The sequence below is a fragment of the Prosopis cineraria genome, unplaced genomic scaffold (assembly GCF_029017545.1).
Source record: "Prosopis cineraria cultivar Desert tree isolate PC_DT_omini unplaced genomic scaffold, ASM2901754v1 PC4, whole genome shotgun sequence".
NCBI classification, from domain to species: Eukaryota; Viridiplantae; Streptophyta; class Magnoliopsida; order Fabales; family Fabaceae; genus Prosopis; species Prosopis cineraria.
In genome coordinates this window covers 9,035,718-9,052,360 of record NW_026555335.1, presented here as the reverse complement: position 1 = coordinate 9,052,360, position 16,643 = coordinate 9,035,718, and the positions used below count along the sequence as shown (strand labels likewise).

The 16,643-nt window shown below is 32.2% G+C and overlaps 1 protein-coding gene and 1 long non-coding RNA gene across 4 annotated transcripts; both read right to left on the bottom strand.

The window, feature by feature from the left end:
- Positions 1-1,467: 1,467 nt before the first annotated feature.
- Positions 1,468-8,155, bottom strand: LOC129308694 (cullin-1). Of its 3 annotated transcripts, none has more exons than XM_054950004.1 (20): positions 7,998-8,155; positions 7,344-7,519; positions 7,141-7,240; positions 6,699-6,884; positions 6,473-6,520; positions 6,178-6,381; positions 6,010-6,087; positions 5,501-5,590; positions 5,344-5,424; positions 5,159-5,221; positions 4,628-4,663; positions 4,463-4,549; positions 4,222-4,371; positions 4,077-4,132; positions 3,539-3,659; positions 3,276-3,437; positions 3,024-3,167; positions 2,666-2,884; positions 2,389-2,556; positions 1,468-2,308 (listed from the first exon to the last, which is right to left on the bottom strand). In XM_054950004.1, exons 2-20 carry the CDS (start codon positions 7,481-7,483, stop codon positions 2,207-2,209), a joined length of 2,235 nt encoding a protein of 744 aa, XP_054805979.1. In that variant the 5' UTR covers positions 7,484-7,519; positions 7,998-8,155; the 3' UTR covers positions 1,468-2,206. The 3 variants fall into 3 exon arrangements, with proteins under 3 accessions (XP_054805979.1, XP_054805980.1, XP_054805981.1); XM_054950005.1 differs by lacking the exon at positions 7,998-8,155 and adding an exon at positions 7,812-7,991; XM_054950006.1 differs by lacking the exon at positions 5,344-5,424.
- A 5,904-nt stretch (positions 8,156-14,059) lies between these two features.
- Positions 14,060-15,995, bottom strand: LOC129309559 (uncharacterized). The gene is made up of 2 exons (XR_008592929.1): positions 15,693-15,995; positions 14,060-15,455 (listed from the first exon to the last, which is right to left on the bottom strand). It is a non-coding gene; the product is annotated as an uncharacterized LOC129309559 (long non-coding RNA).
- Positions 15,996-16,643: the final 648 nt, after the last annotated feature.

Genomic DNA, 16,643 nt, shown 5'->3' with positions numbered 1-16,643 from the left:
TAATATGATTTATGATTACATATTTGAAAATGAAAGTAACTATTTTCACCTGAGACTTTGACTCCTCACACAGAATAGTGCACTAGTTAATTATTAATTACAGAAGTAAATAAAAAAAATATCTTAACAAGTTTATCAAGTGTATAAACAACATAATGTCCTTATATGTCATGACAAAATATATATATTAACAATACAATGTTAATTCACTATGCATAATTTATGTAGTTCAATTGAACAATGTATAAGCTTCTCACGCATATGAATTGCATAATATCTGTATATAACATGATAAAATCTATACATTAACACCACAATGTCCATTCATTATATATAATCCAAGATACTCCCTCTTTTTTTATATATAGAAGAAAAAGAAATATATCATACAGTTTAAGAAAGTTAGCTAATCATAATAATTATATTTAAAAATAAAAAAATTAAATTAAAATATCATATGTTAATCAACATAAGCATGCATTAATTATTTCTCGTTAATGTAAATTATGAAAGGCGATTTAAAAAATATGTAATAAATATTTATTGAAATATGTAATTTTATTCATATAAAAAAAAAGTGATAGTTTATCTTACAAATGAAAACAGAGCAGTATAATGTTTTTTTAAATGAGGAGAAAATAAATTTTTTCATCAAAAAACACATTTGCATATGAAACCTGGGGTTTGCAAAATCAATTCAAAATGTTGAACCTTAAATGCGAATTTCTTGGATCTAGACTTTTAGGTGGGAATCTCCCTAATTATGTCACTTTCAAAACAACCAATTCTCGGAACTATGAGACTTCAGCGACATCCATGAGATTTTTTTCATCCACACGGACCCAGCGGAGTCAAGGAGACGCCCCCAAAATTAAAAAATAAAAAATAAAAATCGAAGCCCTTAAAGATTAAAATTACACATCTTTTTGTTTTTATCCATATTTAATATATTATCTTAATTAAAAAATTTTATTAAGATGCCTTTAATCAAGGATATTTTAAAAAAATTATATTAGTTACACATTTAAATACCCAAAATACTTTGTACTCCTCTAATTATATTTTTAAATTACTTTTAACATACCTTATAAAAACCAAAGAAAACCTTTAAACTCAACCTCTTTCTAAAATTTTAATAAATTTTAACTGTTTTTATTAAATACACGTTTTACTAACATATCTTCTCTCACTACCATTTAATAAAAGGTAAAAGAATTTTATGATAAAAATTTAAAAATGTGGATAAGACCCCAAAAAAAAAAAATATTCTTCTGTCTGTCTTATAAATAGAACTAAAAAAAGAAAACAAATAGCAGTTGGAGTCAGAGGAAGTAAATGTGCAGCTCGTTTAAGAAAGACTACAACGTTTTCATAGTCATAGATCATAACCACTTAATCGATGTGAAAAGATGCCGCGAGGCATAATTTTTTTGATCAACCCGGGAGGCATAATTGAATACAAAAGAATTGTGAACATCTTGAGAGTTTCGTTTTGGTCAATCGTTCAAACTCCTTGCAAGTTTCAGCAAAAGATATACACTCCCAACATAAAATTTTGCAAGTCTACATCCCGAGGGGAAGACCATTGACATCAATGCAAGATACAAATAAATCCCACCAAAATTTAGCAAATGACAGCAAATACCTTATAAAGCCAGTGAATCCTTCGAGACAACAGAGGCATCAGACGAGGTTTTCTCTTGTAGCTAGGGTTGGACACTATAAATTGACCTAGATGCTGTTGTGAAAGATGACTGTGAACATTTCAATTAAAGCACCATATAACTGCAGGATTTGGATTCCAAAACAGACCATTCACTTCATAGTTTCCGAACTGACAAGCAAAATACAATTTCACTGGAATGGAACTACAGATACACTCGTACACAATTCCTATTTTCTTCTGGGCGAGGTAAGATATAATTAACAAAGGGATCGACTACATCATGACATCGAAGCGCAACAAATTATCAAATAAAAAGGTAGCGAAGGTCCCTGTGGTGTGCTGGAACGGTATATTCTACAAGAGCACACATCTACAGTAGTCCATACCTGGGCATGGTGGCAAAGTGTACAAGCACTCGCAGTTCCATCCTCAAGCAACTCAGGAGGAACCCAATTTCATCAATGTCCAAACAGGATCCTCTCCTTTTTGCTAATTGTGGCAACCAGTCACCACTCATTTCAGCAATCATCATGGCCAAAATCATGCCAGGTACCTGAATAAATTAGCATTATCTTTGTCTCTTTCCAAGTAGTCTCGAGAGATCAAATCTTCAATTCGCTTTTTAATTGCCTTCACATCAGGCTGTAAGATTACAGAATCAACAACTCCATTAGACAGAGAGAGAGGAGATAGTATTTGAAACAAGCAAACCCCATACAGACCTTGAACATGCGACCCAACTGCTCAACACACTCCATAACTAACTGTTGGTAACCCAAAACTTTCCGACTTTTCATGATTCGTACAATTGAGGCATCAATGGCATATCTTCTGTCCTTGTCTACATCCTCAATTACTTTTTTCTTCTCATCCACAGGAGGAAGAGGAATCTGCATAATGACGCATCACGCCATTCACATTCAATTGCAGAAGATTGCAAAGAAAAATGAGATAACCAAAAATAAACATAAAGTAGAAAATGAAAACAAAATGAAATACCTTGATCCTCCTCATTTTGTCAGTAAATTTTGAATTGAATTCAAAATAATCAGTGGAAGAAATTGATTTTGTGTTTGGTTCCTTGTTAAGAATCTTGTACTTAGCACAAGACAACGAGTGGAGTAGTCTTGTAACGTCATCATCCGACAAGTTTAATTGAGTCATTATCTCTGAGTAACTCAATCTATCAGAGGAATTGAAAAGCAGCAATGCAGAAGCCTATCAAAATACAAGAGACAGCATTGAATCAGCCCACAGAAACATGTACATGAAACTAAAGACCTCACAAAAACACATGAAAGAATGGTAAAAGGGATACTAAATAAACTTCCAAAAAAAGTGTGGTAAGAAATACAACCTGGTAGGTTGTAACGATCAGCTCCATGGTCTTTGGTTCAAATTTCCCACTGATGTTACAAGTACCCAATGAGTAAATCCATGTGAGTTTTCGGTGCTTTGTTTTTGTTTGATAAAAGTCCTTAAAAACTTCAACACATCTTATCTAAAAAAAAGAAATAAACAAGATATAAGCGGTAAACCATAATCAACTAAATCTAGATTAATATGAAAGCTTAGCTCTATTGTTTACATCAATAAGATCTGGATATACCATTTCAGCTGGAAGATTGAGATCAAAAGATTTGTAGCTAGGCCAGAAGCCAGTAGTCAGAACTGTAACAGTCAAGTCAATTCCAGGGTCTGCATTAGAATTATTGCTCAAATACTCTTCAAAGCTGGCTTGATTTTCCTTTGCTAGTGTCAAATCTGTAACCTAGTGGGAGCAACAAGCATTTGGATAACCTCAGTCAACATCCTAAAGAAGCACTAGAATTCACTGTATCAATGAAAAAATAAAAAATTGAGAAGACTAACCATTCCTTCCATCTTTGATGTGAACTGACCACCACATTGTTGCTTCAATTTTGTCAAAATGCTTCTCTCATGATCATCATTGGCACTCTTGTCAAAAAGAAGCCTCCGAGCAAGCTTCTTCCTGCAAGCAATCAGAAAAGAACCTCATGAGTATTCACTTCAAAACATCTTATTAAGAAACAAAGGGTGATTTTGATATTTCAAAACACGCCACTGGAGACTGTTATGAGAATAGCATTTGAAACAATGTCAAAACCAACCTTCGGAAGTGATTAGCTTTTGGTATAATTATCAAGGTAAAATATTATGATATTGTTAAACTTTAAAGGATATCTTTGCTATAAACATAATAAGAAAAAAATTGATTTAAATCGTCATACCAATCAGGGAACAACAGCAGCAATTTTTTTAAAGCTCGTTGCCAAAGAGCTGGGAGATACAAAAATCTATTGCTAGAACAAAATTAGAAGCAAAACCTGTGAAGCAGCACTACTAAACGGAATCATCCCTCAAAATGTTATTTTCTCATTTGTTTTACCTATAGAATTCTGCGAACAAGTCTTTGTCACTGATATAGGCAAGCAGCTTGACTACCTGCAAAAAGGGTAATGAAAGGCTATTTCAAAGTAAAAAATCAAGTTTGTTTCTCTGTAAACGTCGATAACGTTTCAAGCAGAACAGACCTTTTCAAGCGTTTCTTCAATCGCTTCATCACTCAATTTTTCACTTCCACCTTTCTTCAGAATATTATCACAAAAAGTAGCAAGCAGTTCTGCACTTGAACCTCCAGCAACACCCTTGTTACAGAACACCTCAAAAGCTTCCTTAAGTGCCTGCAAAAACAAAAAAATTCAGAGTTTCAGACGCACAATGATAATTTGAAATAGAAATATAACAACTTCAAAGCCACTCTCTGATCAAAACCTTGTGGAAAAGTGTATGGTTCTGGAAACACTCGTTCACATATGCCAGGTATTTGTCATGCAGCTCAATCACTTTCCGCACAAAAACCTGAAAAGACCAGTTTCAATTTCCACAATTGAAATCAATTAGAGTTAAATTATGAAAAATAATAATTAAGGATTTCACCTGTTCCTGCAGACCTACAGTATCCCTTTTCTCTGCCTGCAGATATTCCAATTCCAATTTTAAAAAGAAAAGATGAACAAATCAAAGGTCAACAAAATAAATAAATAAAAATAAAAATTGCTAGAGTATAGTGTAGCACACAACTTGATCAGGTATTTTATCAGGTTTTAATTGTTTTGCCGTATATAAAATATGCAAGAGAAATTATTTCAATTCCATTTTCATTATTTTAACATGTTAACAAAAATAGTCTCTGAAATTGTTCAAGGAAAACATTTCCACAGCATGATAAAATACGAGCAAAAAAGATATCCAAATCCAAGTTTTAATATTTCACTTCCTCTTTTTTCTTTACGTAGACAGCCTGCTTTGGGTAAACAATTCAGAAGAGACAAGAAATCAACAAACTCAAGATAACCCATAAAAAGCCTAAGATGGATGCATGCTAGCACATACGAGTCTTTCACCAATAACTGAGGATAATGAACTTTGCAAAAAGAAATGAGACAATAATCACTAATTCAGACCAACCTTCTTGTTACTAGCTGCATCTTCAGCTAGCTTTACCAGTGTCATGCCTTCAGTAGTAACATGCTGTATTAGAGGAGAGAAAGTAATTAATAAGCAAGCCGGCTGGCCAAAATTCAAAAAGATTTGAACTTATAATAAAATATATAAAAGATGTGAAAATGAGAAAATGGCACCAAGCCACCAACCTGCTTAAATATACTAGAAACGGGATCTAAGCCTCGAGGAATTTTAGAGAAAAGTCTAAACATCCTTGACAAATCCTCAACCTAAGCATTTCAAGAAAGATATGAAAATATGGCATGACATCCATCTCTCGAGAATCATGACAGCTTAAGCACGTACCTTGTCATCTCTAAGTAATGCATGACATCCAGAGTGTTCCTTTTCGAGGAGTTGGTTTGCATACACAGATAACAGCTCATGTTGAACTTTCTAAAGGAGAAAAATGACCAGAATATAAATAAAGAAATAGAAGTGGTAGAGAAAGGAAGAGAATATAGGAGAAATGAGATTATGGACTACATATTCAAGGCACAGGAACATTCTACATTGTTTAAAGTAACGGATATGTTTTAGGTTTATGTGCTTTCTAAATTTTACTTATGTTATTTTCCTATATTTTGGGCTCCCTATAAATAGCCCTATAGTGGCGTAAGTTGGCAGTCATTTAAATTGCATCGTAATTTTGCTGTGCTTTCCTCTCCCGCTTCCTCATTCTTTAACTTTGTCTTTTTTTCCCTCCCCTTTCCTCCTTCCTCTTTTCCCTTTCCATCGCCATTAACAATACTAAACATATTCCATCGTTGATATCATAGCATACTTGAAATAAAACTAGAAAGTCGAGAATAAACCTCAAGTAACTTTGGCTCACTACTAGAATGCAGGTAATGAGCAACCCTATCTTTCTCCCGTTTCAAGCACTCCTCAGCCTGTAATAGTAGGCACACGATCAAATAATAATTATCCAGTACCAAAAACAAAATAACCAAGACACATCATGCATAACTGAGAATCCACACCTTCAGCATATAATCAGGGCAAGAATCTTCTAATATCCAGTTTGAAGCCTTCCGGGAATAATACGAAGAAGTGTCTTTGAGCATGGCTGCTTCAAAATCATTCTCATAGCAATCCATTTGCCCCATTCCAATCTCAACAAATATATCCAAGACATTCTTTAACAGAGCTCGATCAATCTGCTCTCCCTCACGTTCTTGATCAATCTTTATGTTTTAAGGAATTGGGTTAATAATAATCTAAATTTTCCCAGAAGAAGAAGTTGAGAATCATGGTTATCAAAGCAAAGGAACCTACAAGAGAAATTACTGCATCCCTCACTTTACCGTTTATTTCCTTGTAGACCTGGAGAAATTATACAATACATAAGATTATCTAGATGAAACTAAAACAAAGACCATGCAATTGAAATTTAACTAGGAGTGGCACAACAAGGCTAGTCTGATATAATGAAATGTAATCATTACAAAAATAAATAGAAAGAATAGCCAGAACGCAGTGTCAGGTTCAGCAGTAACAGTACCAGCTCACGGAAGCAAGTCAATCCAACTGCGTTAAGGGGTGGAAGTGACCTCCGAGCAATGAAATACCGATCTAAATAGTAAAAGAAACGAGACAGCCACCTAACCATAATTTTGTGGTTTGCCCACCTCTTTACAAGTTCTCTCAACATAAATTCGTCGTGTTTTTCTCTCAAAGCAGGTAAAACCTAAACCAAAAAAAAAACAAAGAAAGAAAGTTTATCAGATGAAATGATGAAATTTGGAACTAAATTTGTATCAATCAAACTAATGAACCGCTAATGAACATAACATATTCCAGAGATTAATTGTACAAGAAATCAAGAAATTCCCAGCCACCACTTACTCAATAATCATATAGGACTGATACATCCCAACATGGATATCCTATATCCCAGTATTAAAATTATTCCCCACCAATACCCATATGACGGTATTACTCACCGTTGATACTATATACTCTTCAAAAGACTCCCTGTACTTGTCATAGAGTTGCTGGGAATAATCGTGGGGAGGCTTTTGAGTACACATATTATAGATAGTCCTGTGATATGCTTTAAGGAAAATGTAGTTCCTGACAAGAAATATAAAATCACTTCAAATAAATCTAATTCAAGCATGTGAAGAATCGTAACAACTAAGGATACGTGTATAGCATCATGTAGTCCTCAGAGCTGAATTGCTGCTCGGGCAGCCCTTCTAGAATGTTCTTCAGCTTCGTGATGCCTTTCTGCATAAAGTCCCATCCTTGTTCTAGGTCGATGGTTTTGCGCTCACTCATCGACATAATGGCAAACTAAGCTTTCAGCCCAGATACCAAAATCTGCAAAGTAGACCTTGAAATGTTTAAATGGCAACGGAAATTCCAAACTCCAATCAAACGGATGACAACTTAAAAACAACAGCAACCAAATCAAGAACTCCAAATCAAAATGTCACTAAATCCCAGATAAAAATAAATTCAAATTTGCCCCCCAAATTTCCCTGTCCATCAAGGAACCACAGACGAGTAACTTAATCTCTAACGTCACACCGCCATCCCGTAGAAAACGAGAGGATTAAGCAAAAGATAGCCGAGACACGAGATCACGGAAAAAGGGCAAAGAAAAAGATACATGCTGCGAAAAGACGAGCACTGTTGGTAGCCAGACGAAGGAGACGAGCAATCGGAGCACTAAGTCAAAACAAAACCCTAGAAATAATCGGTAAAGGAAAGAATGTTCCAAAAGGACGAAGAAGACAGTGATGAGAAAGAGGAATTCCTGAGCACGAAAAATTGAGACTCAGGTTATCTGGAGTACCTGTTTTCCGGATTCGGTTGCTCTTGCATAAAGATCAAATCAAAATAAAATCTAAAATTATTGACTGCGTCGGAACTTGGAAGTTGCGGAAATGAAAAGTATTGGGCCGAGATTTATTGTTCTGAATCAGTAAGGAAGACCGGAGAACCGCGATGTTTTAGATCCCGTAGAATGTAAAGGTTTATTACATTACACTGGTAATTATTGCATGTAAGAAGTATATCAAGTCAATTTATAAATATAAATTAATTTTTATTGATGATAATAAAAAATTAAAAATTAAAAAGACACTCTATTTTAAAAATAATAATATGTCATATTTTATTTCATTGAACTTTTATATTATAAAATATTTTTATTGAACAGTTTATAAATAATGTGACACATCTTATCTATAGAAAAATTCCTCTTATTACATACAAATTAAAAATTAAAAAATATAAATAATTTGTCAGTTATTACACACAAATTAAAAAATATTCAATGATTCATCCTTTGTCTTGAATATAGTGACTTGCAAAATCATCCATCTTCAGTTCATCAAATACTGTCTTATCTTATTACTCCATTAAATATTTGTCATGTCTAGTTTGGCGAAAAAAAATATTTTCCTTATATAGTTATTATACATAAATTAAAAAATATAAAATATAATATAAATTTATAATAATAATTTGTCAAGTGAGGTTATTACACATCAGGAGCATATCTTATCGAAGGGCCAAAATTTAACTACTTAACTTTATATATTTAATAATCCAATTAGACTGATAAAATCAAGAGAAATGAATTTTATATTAATATTAATACTAAAAATTTGTTATAAAATAGATAATATGTTGCACTTTATAAAAGATGCATGTATCTTGATTTAATTAAAAATAAATTTTAAATATATAAGTTTTCTTTGCCAAATTTGCTTCTTATTTATGTGGCGTATGTATTAATACTTAAATGTCTTTAATAACAAAATAGAAAAAATATTGTTGAATAGTATTTTGAAAGTTTAAAAATATAAGACAATATGAAATATTTTTTCTAAAGATAAATATTTTGAAACAAAAGGAGTATTTCTAACATATCTTTTGATTAATTCAAACAGGTAGATAGAGTTAATTGATGATATCTTCTTTTTAAAAATATTTTTAAATATGATAAATTCTACCTCAATTGTACTTATTTTAATTGATATTTTTTCCCCATAAATACCCAACATTTTTAACAGTTTTATAGTACTTTACAAAGCTAACAAACTTCCAAAAACTTTCTTATAAGTAAAAATGGGAGTTATATTTTAAAATTGTATTTCAAATAACGCTATTCATAAATTCATAAATTATTAAAAAAATCTTATATATGAGTTGCATACACTTTTTTATTTTATTATTTATTTTTCTTTCCTACTGGATGAGTGAGCTTATTTTCAATTTCACTTTTTTATGGAAAAAAAACTAGAAAATTTCTCCATGCCTTATCAGAAATGTTGCAAAAAAACAATTTATATGACATGAAAAATAATAAGTACTAAATTTAAACCATCCATGTTAAGTATTAATATTTTAAATTTAGTAAGCACTTAAATTTTATACCAAGCAATTAAATATATTTAGAGGATGCCAAAAGATAGATATACGTGTTTGGAGCTATAAGAAAATCACGCAGCGCTAATTATTTGAAGGTGTAAAAATGCCTCTTCATTTTGTTTCAAAATAAATAAAAATAAATTAAATTATTACTGCATCAGAATAGTTCGGAATAAAATACTGCTGTTTATTTTCTAATCATAAAATTATCATAAATGATTAATAACCGTAATGAAGATAATTTGTAATTATTCCCCTAATAATATATAAATAATTTATAAATATGGAATAAGTTTTTGATGAAAAAAAAATTAAAAATTAAAAATACACTGTATTTTAAAATAATAATATGATATTTTATTATTAATTTTATATTAAAATATTTTTATAAAATTTTAATATGTGATTTTAATCAAAATTAAATAAATTGAAAAAAAAATTAAAAATCAGTAAAACAAATTAAAAATATTCAATGATTCATCCTTTGTCTGAATATAGTGACTTGCAAAATCATCCATCTTCAGTTCATCAAATACTGTCTTATCTTATTACTCCATTAAATATTTGTCATTCTAGTTTGGCGAAAAAAAATATTTTCCTTATATAGTTATTATACATAAATTAAAAAATATAAATATAATATAAATTTATAATAATAATTTGTCAAGTGAGGTTATTACACATCAGGAGCATATCTTATCGAAGGGCCAAAATTTAACTACTTACTTTATATATTTAATAATCCAATAGACTGATAAAATCAAGAGAAATGAATTTTATATTAATATTAATACTAAAAATTTGTTATAAATAATAATATGTTGCACTTTTAAAAGATGCATGTATCTTGATTTAATTAAAAAAAATTTTAAGTATATACGTTTTTCTTTGCCAAATTTGCTTCTTATTTATGTGGCGTATGTATTAATACTTATGTCTTTAATAACAAAATAGAAAATATTGTTGAATAGTATTTTGAAAGTTTAAAAATATAAGACAATCTGAAATTTTTTCTAAAGATAAATATTTTGAAAACAAAAGGAGTATTTCTAACATATCTTTTGATTAATTCAAACAGGTAGATAGAGTTAATTGATGATATCTCTTCTTTTAAATATTTTTGAATATGATAAATTCTACCTCAATTGTACTTATTTTAATTGATATTTTTTCCCCCATAATACCCAACATTTTAACAGTTTATATATACTTTACAAAGCTAACAACCTTCCAAAAACTTTCTTATAAGTAAATGGGAGTTATATTTTAAAATTTTATTTCAAATAACGCTATTCATAAATTCATAAATTATTAAAAAAAATCTTATATATGAGTTGCATACACTTTTTTATTTTATTATTTATTATTTCTTTCCTACTGGGATGAGTGAGCTTATTTCAATTTCACTTTTTTTATGGAAAAAAAAACTAGAAAATTTCTCCATGCCTTATCAGAAATGTTGCAAAAAACAATTTATATGACATGAAAAATAATAAGTACTAAATTTAAACCATCCATGTTAAGTATTAATATTTTAAATTTAGTTTTAAATTTAGTAAGCACTTAAATTTTATACCAAGCAATTAAATATATTTAGAGGATGCCAAAAGATAGATATACGTGTTTGGAGCTATAAGAAAATCACGCAGCGCTAATTATTTGAAGGTGTAAAAATGCCTCTTCATTTTTTGTTTCAAACTAATTATAAAGATTAAATTATTACCATACGAATTTGTTATAATGATACATAAGTTACCTCTGAAATTTAAAGAGCCCCAATGAGCCAACAGAAAGCCATAAAAATACATTAAGGTTGTATTTGGATGGGTGCATTTAAGTTAAAAATTTGGATTTAAAATCTCACGTTTAAAATTCATAGATTCTAAATGCTTTATTTGAATAATATAAAAATTTTCAATTATAATATTAAATTCTTTGTTTGGATCTAAAGAAAATTTCAAATTTTAATTTCTATATTTGAATGTAAAAGAAAGTTGAAAATTGGTCAAACTCGATGATTCGAATGGGCAACTTTCAATAAGATCAAATAAACAAAACCAACTAGGACGGTGACATTGGTGATGATCGGGACAAGACCTCTGACTTCCATGAGACTAGATCGTCGCGACGATGGGAACGAGACGGCCACTTCCCCAGGACCAAACCGATGGGCAACAACGGGAACAGAACAGCCGACTTTCATCTACCAGACTGACAAGCGACAACGAGAATAGGAATGCCAAATTTCCAAGGTCTGACCGACGGCGTGATGGGTGGACTGGGACGTCCCACTTCCACCAAGATCGGATTGACAGGGACGGAATGGCTAACTTCTATCAAAACCAAACCGACAACCACAACGGGGACTAAACCGTCGATATCCACCAGGATCGGACTAACAGGGAAGATCGGGACCAGATTGATTGTCACGTCCTAAAAATTAGGCATGACTAGCACAAGATGTATGTACAAACATATATCCCTTAAGCCGTGGTAAAGGAAACCTTAATCTAAGATTTAATATTTATTTATAAAACATAATTAGACTTGAAATTTGTGACACATTTACTAATGTTCTCCTGTAATAAAAGTTTCAGTATTTTTGTAGAAATTTCAACAGAACCTCCTCTATAAATAAGATCTCCCGAAAATTCTACAATACAACGTTTCTAACAAAAACATCAAGTCAATCAGGAGTAGAGCTCCTTCCAGCCAGCAAACAAACTATATAACAACATAAACAATCTAATCACAGACTATGTAGAGTACCTAACAATACAACAACAACAATAATAAGCCTTTATCCCACTAGGTGGGATCAGCTACATGGATTGCAAGACGCCATTGTGCTCTATCATTTACCAAAATTTTAAAAGTATTATTAATTAAGAGATCGCGTTCAACAACTTCTAAAAGTGTTCTCTTAGGCCTTCATCTACCCCTCTTAACAGGGCTCAAAGTTATATGTTCCATTCTTTTCACTAGTGCCTCTAGCGATTTTCTTTGTACATGCCCAAATCATCTCAAATGATTTTCTACTATTTTTTTCTCAATAAGTGCTACCCTCTAACAATAAGATTACAAAATAAAATTTCATGATTAAAAAAAAAACTTTACATCAAAAGAAAGTTTAATCCTTAGCTTCTCTACTTCTAATCAATTATAAACTCTTTAATGTCCAGTTGGTGATTAAGCGTCAACTACACTATCTGAGACTAAAATTATTTTCAGTGAATAATGTCCCAAAAATATAATTAATTAAACATGAATAAAAGGAAAGTTAAAAACACAACGTTTTTCATAAAAATTTAAATAAATGTGAAATAAAAGAATTTTATATAACTTTAAATGAAATCTTAAATCATTAAATCATGATATCAAATATTATCTCTTGATTTCAAGGAAGCAAATAAACAAAATGAGTAATTATAAATAGATTACTAATTAAAATCATTGGGATATAAAATCATTAAATCAAATCATTTTATAGGGAACTTGTAAAAAAAAATAATTTTATCAATGTTGTAAGCACATAACATGACTTCAGGAATCAATAGAAATAATCAATGCTTAAAAAATACATACATATATGCACATATATAAATAGATAAAATTGTGAATTGTTGAAATTAATATCTTTGATGAAAAGAAACTTTGCTAATAAATTATTTTAAACATTATCCACTTACCCGAAAATCTTGAAATGCAAAATTCCCCTTTAGTTCCTATCAAAATATTTTTCCTCCACACCCCCTAAAAATATAAAATAATGCAATTTAATTAAATTCCTATAAATTATAAAAGATTTCTTTCCCCTTCTAACTAATCCCAAAATTAAATCATAAGGTAACAGTATACTTTAGAAATTAATAATCATAAAATTCTCAAGAATTCACTTCATCTCTCAATAACATAAATAAATTTCTTTTGCAATATTTGATTCAAGTTCACAAATGAGCAACACCTCAAGCCGACTCATGTTTCTTGTGAGATCCCACAAAGTTATAGAAAAATTCTTATTCAAGTATCTCTTTTTCCAAATTTTTGAGCTAAATTCATAGATAACACCATCTCAGCCAATTATGTCTTTCAAGGAATTTATTGAGACTTTAATAATTGTAATTTCAAGCAAAATTCTCTTAAGGCATTTTATCAGAGACCATATAGGCATTACCTTTAAAACAAATACCAACCTCTTCCTTTATAACTTCACTTCCAAAGATTTCAAAATGTCAATATTATAGCCAATAACCAAATCAAACTCAATTAAAATTCAAATCTACATCATCAATTTTTAAACTTAACTCAAGCTTCCCTTCATATTCGAACACATATACAGCCACGAGCACCAACAAAATACGAAGGAAAATTTGCAATTTCAACTCTATAACATCACACACTTACAGCTTTATCCAAAGGGGAAAAAAAAAGAGGTCAAAGTTGCTCACTTTAGCTGAATTAACGTTGCAAACAGGGAGGAAAAAAATGAAACCACAACTAAACAGGGGAAGAAGATAACAGCATTAAATCAGCCTCTTACCCATAAATCAGCCTTGCAACATCATCAAATTAGCTCTCCACTTATAAATAACTCACGAATAGGAAGAATGAAGGAGAAAGAAGAAGATTCAACATCACAAATAGTAAAAAAAATACAGAGATCGATGGCAAATTGAAAGACCATGGATTCATGACCTGAGCTTCTAGTAGTGGATGACCACAGCACACATTTGCAACACCAACGACCTGATTCTCACACCCATCAGCAACACATGCATGAACAACAAGGACTGAACAAAAACGAAGGAGATAAATAGAGACAGAAAGCACGACTGAGCTTTGGGTGCACACAACTATGGCGAGCCTCCACCTTCACCAGCGACCACTAGAAATGGAAGGGAAGAGACGAAGTGCAATGGAGGACAAAGTATCAGCAAAAAATTGAGGCCTTCTCACTCACAGATGGTTCTGGAAAAATTGAAGAATGAAAGGAGGACATATATTCAAATTTAAAGAAGGGCATAATGGTAATTCTGGGAAGAGCTGAAGCAAAAAAATAAAATTTGTACTCTTAACCTCCTTAAGGTTCCAACTTTAGACCTCCTAATTAAATGGCTACACTATCTCCACCAAGCCAGATCTTATTTCTTGCTCTATTTACTCCAAAATTACTAAAATACCTTTAAAACACAATATTATAATTATACTAAAAATTCCTAGGATATTACACCGACAGCGATGACGGACATCGAATGGCCGAATTCCATTGAACCAAATTGACGGCGATGATGGTGATTGAAAGTCCAACTTCCACCGAGTGACGACCAGATGGTCGCCTTCCGTTGCCATCGCCTCCAGTCTAGTGACCGTCGGTCCAATTCGGTGCCGATGAAAGTCAAACGTCTGGTCCACATCGTCGTCGTCAGTCCTGTCCTGGTGGAAATTGAGCATCCGATCCCATTGTCACCGTCAGTCAGGTCTTGGTGGAAGTCGGTCATCTAATCCCCATCGTCATCATCGGTCCGATCCTGGTAGAAGTCGGCAATCCGATCCCCGTCATCGCCGTCAGTCCGATCCCAATAAAAGTCAGTTGTCCCGTCCCTGTCGTTGCTGTTAGTCCAGTCCCTATGATAGTCAGTCATTCGGTTCTCGCTATCACCGTTGGTCTGGTATTGGTGGAAGTTGGCCATACTGTCCCCGTCATCACCGTTGGTCTAGTCCTGTTAGAAGTTGGCCTTTCGGTCCCTGTCATCGCCGTCGGTCCGATCAGGGTGGAAGTCAAACATCTCGTCTCAATCAACGGTGGCAGCTTCTTTCCGTCAACTTTAGCGCTTCGGTCCAATTACAATTGGCAAATAGATCAAACCTTCATGCACTTGAGTCAAATTACAAAAGAGCTTGAGTTAGGACTTAAAATAAGAGAGATTTAGAAAGGATTTCAAATTACAAAGAGTTTAAGGGAGAGCTTGGATTTGGGTCAAATCTAAATCCATACATTTTTAATTATCCAAACAATGGATTTAGCTCAAATCCAAATCCAAATCCAAATTCAAGTATATCCAAACATAACATAAATGGATGTATAAAACAATATTGAGAAAATCTCAGATACTTCAACAAGTAATCCTCAAAATCATCATCAAAAGCTTTGGGGTCAAATTCATCCTTAATGTTAAACATCATGCGAATTTCCTCAGGAGTCTTCCATCTCATCATGTCTCCTACTTTCTGGGTCGCCAGATCCAGCAGACTCTCGACGTTCAAGTAGTTTGAAGCTTTAATGAGATCAAATAGCATGCCATCGTTGACCTTCAGAAATCTGACATCCCAGTCATCGAGATCAATCTCTAAGGTTTTGTCCTCAGAATGGGAGGATTCAACATGCATATAGCAGTACTGGATGGACCTTGACCAAGATCTTTGTAACACCCTCAAATTTACAAACCGATTTTTCGTAAATTATTAATTCAAGAAATCATTTTTTTTTCATTGAACCCTTATCATACCCTTATCATGGTAGAAAAATTTCTACCATGATACATCCAAGACAATATACCACAGGTCTTAAAATATCTCAAAAAGCAATTAGAACCATGAGGGACAGACATGATCCTCATAGCATGTTATTTAAATCAGGTCATGAATCAAGAGGGACAGATATAATCCTCTTGGTCATATAAATACTTTTAATAAAAAGGATTAGAGTTTACATGCTTCACAAAGAAGATATGTCCTAAGTTGGCACAAGATACATTGTATAATCCAAAATAAGAGGCAACGTAAAAGATGGTGTCTCATAGACCATAATTACACCTCTGGTGCTTTTCTCGGCCGGACTCGCTCCTGTAAAAATATTAACCACGGGGAATGAGACTTAAAAGTCCCAGTAACCAAAAATTAATATGTAATGATGCATGCGGATGTAACTAATCATGCGATTGCTAAGTGGGCACACAAACATTTAACCGAACAATATTTTCAAACAAACCGAACAAGTATTTAATTGCATGACTGCACCTTATATCCTCCTTTCACCATGCTCGGACGCCAAATCACCCGGCCA

Coding starts and splice junctions, on each gene's coding strand:
- LOC129308694 (XM_054950004.1), bottom strand. CDS start 7,483: ATGTCGATGAGTGAGCGCAAAACCATCGACCTAGAACAAGGATGGGAC. Junction 6,885..7,140: donor AAGAGTATATAGTATCAACG/GTGAGTAATACC, acceptor TTTTTGGTTTAG/GTTTTACCTGCTTTGAGAGA. Junction 3,168..3,275: donor TCAATCTTCCAGCTGAAATG/GTATATCCAGAT, acceptor TCTTTTTTTTAG/ATAAGATGTGTTGAAGTTTT.